General features: G+C 43.9%; 1 protein-coding gene across 1 annotated transcript; it reads left to right on the forward strand.

The window, feature by feature from the left end:
• Positions 1-775: 775 nt before the first annotated feature.
• NR0B2 (nuclear receptor subfamily 0 group B member 2) lies at positions 776-4994 on the forward strand. Its single transcript, XM_081335498.1, has 2 exons — positions 776-1746; positions 3581-4994. The coding sequence occupies exons 1-2, from the start codon at positions 1218-1220 to the stop codon at positions 3820-3822; spliced, it is 771 nt and encodes a 256-aa protein (XP_081191624.1). The 5' UTR covers positions 776-1217; the 3' UTR covers positions 3823-4994.
• The last annotated feature ends 2976 nt before the right edge of the window (positions 4995-7970 follow it).

Genomic DNA, 7970 nt, shown 5'->3' on the forward strand with positions numbered 1-7970 from the left:
ATAAAGTCTGGGTTCATGTGTTTACAAGAAATAATAGATAATAGTTAATTATCATAAACTTAGGTTAATCACTCGATAGTCATATATATTCAAAGTTACATATCACATTCCTTTCTCTCTAACTCATGTTTCTAGCCATTGAAAGAAATTATCCCATGTTCTAAAATACAGTGTTCTTTCTTTTTTATCTTTAAAGTCAATCTGTCCTTTCTGCACACACTAAAATTTTCTTAATACTTCTTCAGTTGGTAAATTTTCATTTTTCCAGTGTTGGGCAAATACAGTTCTTGCTGCAGTTAGTAGTGTAAAATTAAATATATACAATCTTTCTCATAATTTGCTCCTATTATTCCTAACAAAAAATTATTCACTTGTTTGATGTCTTGCAAGGGAGCCAACAAAAAAAAAGCGGGGGAGGGGGGGAAACCTGCCTGTAACTGAGAAAACATAAGCTAGGCTTAAGCAATTTATTCACTGCTCTGGACTTACTGGAGCCTCCGTTCAACTTGAATTTGTACTAAATACAAAACTAGCGTGCTATACATTGCCAGTATCTCTCCAAATAAGACAACTGCACTGCGCTTCTAGGCATAGTGAGCACATTGTCTCTTTTTTTTTGTCCCTTGCCTCTCTTCATTATTAGCCAAGAGCAGCTGTCTGAGTTAAACAACCTTTAGATTACATGACTTCCAGGTCGCTTATTCCAAGGCTAGAACTTTATGAACTGTTTGCATAGGACTCTCTTTGTTGGACTTGGTGTGTGTGTTATGTGAACTCCTTGGCAGTGACCCCTATCGTTTCCTGACACCTGATTACAGACCAGCCTTGGTGCCATGGTACAGGCTGGGTTAATGACTTTGTTTATACTGATACCAGCGATCCAGTTAAGGTCCCAAGTCTTCTGGCACCTTCATTGAGAAAATGCTCCTCTGAGCCACCGTGGAGAGTTCATTTCATTCTAACCAATCAGCCCAGGGCAGCCCTTGTTTTTCAATGAACTGCTGCTGCTCATCAACAGGAGGTCAAGGCTGCTGAAGTGGGTGGATTTATTCACCCATTCAGGAGCCTTATAAGCAGAGATGATAACAGCCAAGGAGAGGACGAAAGAAGCCACAGAGTAACAAGAGCCGTAGCTGAAGGGGTTGGACGCTTGCCGAAGCAGCAAGCTGGGAGGAAAGCACGCTTGACTGCACTGAGTGAGTCAGCTTGGCTCTCACATGAAGATGGAGTGTGAGAAGTGTCCTTGTCATCATGAAAGCAATGAGAATGCCATTCTCTACATGCTGCTCAGTGAGAACTTGACCCACCACAAGGGTAGCCGTGGCTCTTCCCAACAACGCTGCTTGTGCCACAAGCGCCGTACCGTTTGCCTTCAGACCCCGCAAGCTACCTGCCAGGCCGCTTCTGACGTCTTGGTGAAGACCATCAGCTTCATGAAGAACTTGCCTTCTTTCCATCTCCTGCCTTGGGAAGATCAGCTCTTACTGCTGGATAGCTGCTGGGCTCCCCTTTTCCTTCTGGGCTTGGTGCAGGAGATGGTGACTTTTGAGGTTATGGAAACCCCTGTACCCAGCATGCTGGAGAGGATCCTTCTTGATGGCCAGTGCAAGAGACACGAGCTGCAGCGGGTGCAGCCCACCTTGGCCAGCGTGCAACGCCTCCAGTGTTGCTTAAACTCTTTCTGGAGCCTAGACTTGAGTCCTAAAGAATATGCCTATCTGAAAGGCGCCATTCTGTTCAACCCGGGTAAGTGCTGTGTCCCCATACATAGCTTCAGAAGGCCACACTTCACGCAATTGTTTTTTTCCCCATAATTGATGGGAAAACAAGCAGCATTCTTCCACAGACTCTCAGCCTTAGCTAGTTTCATTCCTTTTAGTGAGTTATCTGTATTTTGGTTAAAAAACCCCAAAACTATAAGGTGGAGAGCATCATAAATTATGATGCTGGGGTTTTTTTATCCAAAGATTAAACTTTATATAACCAAAGCAGCATCAAGTATTGCCATTAGAACAGTAAGCCATCTGTTGAGGCTGTTTTGCCACTCGGAGTCACTTTGGATAGTGAGATAAATTTAATAAAGAATATAAATTCAAGAAATGATTTTCCAATTGTCTATGGAGATTCTCAGTCATCCAGGTCATAGTTATCCCAAAGGTGCTTTTTCACAAGGCAACTGGACTTGTTTTTCTTTGAAGACATTTCGCTTCTCATTCAAGAAGCTTCATCTCTGACTGTCGTTTCACTTCCATTCCCCACCGTCCAGTCAGAGCTGAAGAAGCTTCTTGGATGAGAAGCAAAACCTCTTCAAAGTAAAACAAGAAAGTTAAGTTGCCTTGTAAAAAAGCACCTTTGGGATGAATTTCCAATTCTCTGCTACAAAAATACATAGAAATACACAGGGAGATAAGAAACTACAAAGAATCTCGAAACTGCTTAACAGGACAGAGTACATTCACTGATCTGTAAACTAATGAATTTGTGGTGTCGGATCTTTGAGGAAGGGGAGATTTTTGTGGACAAAAGCACTCAGGCTTTATTAAAATATGTGCAAACTTATTCTATCCACCCACTGAATGGCAAATCTTAACCATCAGCTCTTTCCAACTTGAACCTGGATATCACCAATCAAGCAATCTCATTAGTGGACATTTGTATTTATTGCTGTGATATTCTGCACCTCCAATCAAAAAGACTGAGGTGGCAAATAGCATTCTTCTCTATCTTCAAGCTCATTTTCTTCACAATATCCCTTACAGATAGGTTACCCTGAGACAGAGTAAGTGGTGGGATTCAGCCAGTTCGCACCAGTTCAGCGGTAGCTATTTTTTTTGTTGCCCAGGCCCAGAATGGACTTCCAGAAGCGGCATCCACACAGTTGTTCACATATTTGAATCCCACCACTGGACAGAGTATGAGCAGGCAATATCATCTCATGAACTTCATGACAATTAGAGGTGCTAGAATCTCTCTGAGATGGGCACCTGATCCTTCTAGACTGTAACTTCCCTTCAGTTCAGGAAGATCTGTCATTCCCAGAATTATAAGCACTTCTATTTTATTTGAATTCAGCATTGATTTACTTAGTTTTATCCTTCATTCAGTTTATCTACCTATAGACAGGACCCTAAACTGCTGCATGGAAATAATAGGAGTCACACAATATCCCGTAACAATTAATGTGCAATGGCTTCGTAATGATGTTAAAAAGCAAGTGGACCATGATAGAACTCGGATAGCTTTAATATAAAAACTTCTACTTTGTTGGGCTGCTTCCTTCAAATGTCCCTATCAAATATCTGTTTGCAGGATACTGTTTCTTCCTGAATAGTTTTTTTTTCTGGGAAGGAAATGATAGGGAAATTGAAAAGAATTATAAGTTAGAGGATAAATCAGCTGCACCTCTCATAGAAGTTTGTAAATGAGGCAGAGTGAAACTTGAGGAATAAATAATGCAACTGAACACACTTTGCATAATTTAATCTTCTATCACTGGCAAATGGAAGAAATCAGTTTACCTTTTCAAGGAGTCTGTAATTAATTTCTGATTCTCTCTCTCTCTTCCCCCCCCCCTTTCCAGACATTCCAGGTCTCCGGGCTTCCTCGTACATTGAGAGCCTCCAGCGAGAAGCTCAGCAAGCACTCCAACAAGTCCTAGTGCTTCTCCACTTGGAAGATCAAGGTCGATTTGCCCGAGTCCTGCTGAGTTCCTCCTCCTTGAGATCCATTCCCCCAGCTCTCATTACCGATCTTTTCTTTGAACCCATCATTGGAAAGACAGACATTCTTGAGCTCTTAATAGAAATGCTGCTGATGAAATAGTTTAAGTAACCATAACAACCTTGTGCTGTTGAGCCAGGCAACATATCCTTTGCTTGGTATTCAACTCCAAGAGAACACAGAACGGACAAGGCATAACATCTTAGCAGCCAGATTGCAAACAAAGAAGGTGCTAGTGGGCGAACTCACATTTTCTTCCTGAACAATGCAAGAAAGCAATATGCACCTAAGCCCTGTAAAGTGTTGTACTCGTAACAAGGTGTTTGGAGTAGGTAATTCCTATTCTAGCATAGCAGCATTTGTAGCAAATGTATTGGCACCATAAAACTGCCGAGTCCCAGGTGCTCGGTGTCATCAGTTGTAGTTATGGGATAAAAGCTCTGCCAGAACCAATCTTGTTCAAACATGCCTGCAGTTCCAAAGTGAGGCATACAGTATTGATTTTTTTTTACTGCGTTTATATTGGCTTCAGTTTCAAAGTTCAAATTTTATAGGGATGTCTTGCTTACAGAAAGACTCCTGGGAACTGCCATTGACTGGGAAATAATCCACAGCCTCCCTTCCAGAATACAGGCCCAGGATTTCCTAGTAAAAAAGAACCAGGTGGTCTTTCAGAATACAACTGATCTCTCCCAGCTCCTAAAAAAAGGATATGCGTATAAATGCAATTCGTTTTTCTAAACAATTTTTAAAATAAGAATATTGACCTGCATACATTCCAATTTTCAAGTGCAAATACTTTGCTTTGAGGTATCCTGACTTTTGTATAGATTTGTGCATTGAGGAAAGCTAAGGTCAGAATGTGTCAATTTCCATTATTCATCATTTTCCTGCTGGACTGAGGTTTCTTTTCCCTCCAGTTTGCTTTGCATAGGTTGCCAAAAGCAGTTGCTTTTCTCTTCTCCAGTTTATACTGTTGTTCTATGCTGGTTTATGCCCTCTTTGCACAAATTTCCAATGTTAGTATTTCGCGAGCAGATGCTTCTTGTGATTTGTACGTAGTAAGAAAGTTAACTTATTGTTGTTGGTTTTTTTTAAAAAAAGAAATAAAAGCATTCTCAGTTTGTTCCATGGAAATTTATTAATGAGCACTGAAATATACATCTCCAATTTTACATGATGTCTGCATTCAAAGGTTGTCCTAAGCCAAAATCAAGATGTACGTGTCTAGTTCTGGATATCAACAGGCATATTTCAGTAGTTTTTGAAAGGGAGGCCAGTCGTACAGCAAACAGGTTCTATGATGAAATATCAAAGAGTTAGACTATGCCTACTCTGAAGGAGAGAAGATTGATGGGAACATAAAAGTAAACTTGGGATACTTGACTTGTCATTAAAAAGCCAAGATTTCTTCTCTGCTTTCTCAAAGGGCAGGAATATATGAAGGAATGTTAGAAAGCAGTTTGATAATGGAGTGACTACTCTTGAGGTAATGACCTCTTGCTGGAAGTCCTTCAGGACAGACACCTTGGATGGAGAATTTTCTACTTCTAGATTTCTAAGAAACGGGCCCTACAGCTCTCTCCAGTTTACAATAGTTTCTGTATTGTACCAAACTGTATTTATTTAATAAAACCCCAGATGGCTGAACTAAGGATCCTTCCACACATTAGCCTAAAGCTGCTCATCTCCCATGTGGAAACTGACTGGAGTTGAAGATGGCTTAAGAAACTGCTGCTCGATTTCAATCCACATCCCTTGGCTTTGAGGGGAGGCAATAGTTCTATCCAGACATTAGCATAGCTGCCAACTGGTGGGATTCCTATGCTTCTTTACCCCTTATATGCCAAGGAAAGTAAGCACCAATCTGCCTTTCTGAGATCAATTCTTGGAGAAATAGTTTCCATTGATAAGCCCCCTCTGTGAAACTCCTGCCCATCCAAAAATCCACTTGGAATGTGGTGGGGTGAGGGAAACATAAATGTACTATGGTATTATTCCTCCTGTCAGGTGGACTAGTTAGGGAAACTGGCAAAACTCTTGTCAGTTTCACTTGGCTTAAAACAATAGTTCATTATTTATTTATTTATTTATTGATGGGATTTATATCCCGCCCTATCTCCTGAAGGACTCAGGGCGGCTCACAATAAAACATATAATAAGTGCATAAATCAAGATAAATGAAATTGAGAACATCAGTGCAATAAAAAATTAGAGAATTTAAAAATGAATTAAAAATACTAAATATAAATTAATTAAGATGCCTGTCAGTCTAGGTCAGCTTGGTGGAACAGGTGTGTTTTGAGGCCGCGGCGAAAGGATTGGAGGTTTTGGGCTATCCGAAGCTCAGGGGGGAGCTGATTCCATAGGGTTGGTGCTCCCACAGAGAAGGCCCTCCCCCTGGGGGTCGCCAGCCGACATTGCCTAGCTGACGGTACCCTGAGGAGGCCTTCTCTGTGTGAGCGTACTGGACGATGGGAATTTGTTCCCGGCAGCAGATGGTCCTGCAAGTATCCCGGACCTAAGCCATGTAGGGCTTTAAAGGTAAGTACCAGCACCTTAAATCTCACCCGGAGGGCAACTGGTAGCCAATGCAGCTCCCGCAGGAGGGGTGTAATATGGGAGTATCGGGAAGCTCCCATCACAACCCGCGCAGCTGCATTCTGCACCAGCTGAAGCCTCCGGGTGGTCTTTAAGGGCAGCCCCATGTAGAGAGCATTACAGTAATCAATACGGGAGGTAACGAGTGCGTGGGTGACTGTACGTAGGGCATCTCGGTCCAAAAAGGGGCGTAATTGGTATATAAGACGAATCTGGGCAAATGCCCCCCTAGCCACGGTTCCAATGTGATCTTCAAAACTGAGTCGTGAATCTAGGAGGACGCCCAGATTGCGTGCTTTATCAATGGGAGGTAACATCTCTCCTCCTATAGTCAGAGATGGAACCTCTTGGACTAAACGAGATGACGGTATGTACAGCCACTCAGTCTTGGCCGGGTTGAGTCGAAGCCTGTTTTCTCCCATCCAAATCTGTACCGCTTCCAGACAACGGGACATCACATCGAGGGCATCACTGGGTTGGTTCGGGGTGGAGATGAATAGCTGGGTATCATCAGCATATTGATGATATTTCACCCCGAAGCTACGGATGATCTCTCCCAGCGGCTTCATATAGATGTTGAACAGGAGGGGCGAGAGCACCGAACCCTGAGGCACTCCACAATTAAGAGGCCTAGGGCTTGACCTCTGCCCTCCTGCCAACACCGTCTGCGAACGGTCCGAGAGGTAGGAGGAGAACCAACGCAGAACGGTGCCTCCCACTCCCAGCCCCTCAAGACGACGCAGTAAGATACCATGGTCGATGGTATCAAAAGCCGCTGATAGATCTAATAGGACCAGGACAGAAGAATAACCTCTATCTCGGGCCCGCCAGAGATCATTCACCAGCGCGACCAATGCCGTCTCCGTGCTGTGCCCCGGTCTGAAACCCGATTGGTACGGATCTAGATATTCAGCTTCCTCCAGGTTCAAAGGGAGCTGTCGTGCCACCACGCTCTCAACGACCTTCGCAAGGAAGCGAAGGTTGGAGACAGGACGGAAGTTGTTTAAAACAGCTGGGTCCAGTGCCGGTTTCTTGAGGAGGGGCCTTACCACCGCCTCTTTCAAGGCAGCAGGGAAGTACCCTTCACTCAGTGAGGCATTGATAACTGCTAGGAGCCAGCCTCGTGTAACCTCCCGAGAAGCATAGACTAGCCAGGAGGGACACGGGTCCAACAAACATGTGGCGGCACTTAGTTTCCCCATGATCTTGTCCACTTCATCCGGAGTCACAGGATCGAACTCTTCCCAAATGTACTTGGCCAACTTCATCGTTTTCCTCTCGTTAGATACTGCCCAGTCAGAGTCCAGACCAGCCCGAATCTGAGCAATTTTGTCCACCAGATATTTACTAAATTCCTCAGCCCGTCCATGTAGGGGGTCCTCTCCCGTCTCTTGACTTAAAAGGGAGCGGACCACTCTAAATAGGGCGGCCGGGCGATTATCTGCGGACGCAATGAGGGTGGTGAAGTAGGCGTGCTTTGCCACCCTCATTGCCACAAGATAGGATCTAGAAAAGGATCTTAACTGTGTTCGGTCAGACTCGGACCGACTGGCTCTCCAAATGCTCTCTAGGCCCCTTCTCTGGCGCTTCATCTCCCGCAGGTCCTTGGAGAACCAAGGAGCGAGTCGGGACTTGCGCCGGGTCAGAGG

The sequence above is a fragment of the Vipera berus genome (genome assembly GCF_964194415.1).
Source record: "Vipera berus genome assembly, chromosome: 9".
Lineage (NCBI taxonomy): Eukaryota > Metazoa > Chordata > Lepidosauria > Squamata > Viperidae > Vipera > Vipera berus.

Bases quoted from the DNA above. Each gene is read 5' to 3' on its own strand.
- NR0B2 (XM_081335498.1), top strand. From the start codon at position 1,218: ATGAAGATGGAGTGTGAGAAGTGTCCTTGTCATCATGAAAGCAATGAG. The intron at 1,747-3,580 runs GTAAGTGCTGTG...CCCCCTTTCCAG, and splicing joins CGCCATTCTGTTCAACCCGG to ACATTCCAGGTCTCCGGGCT.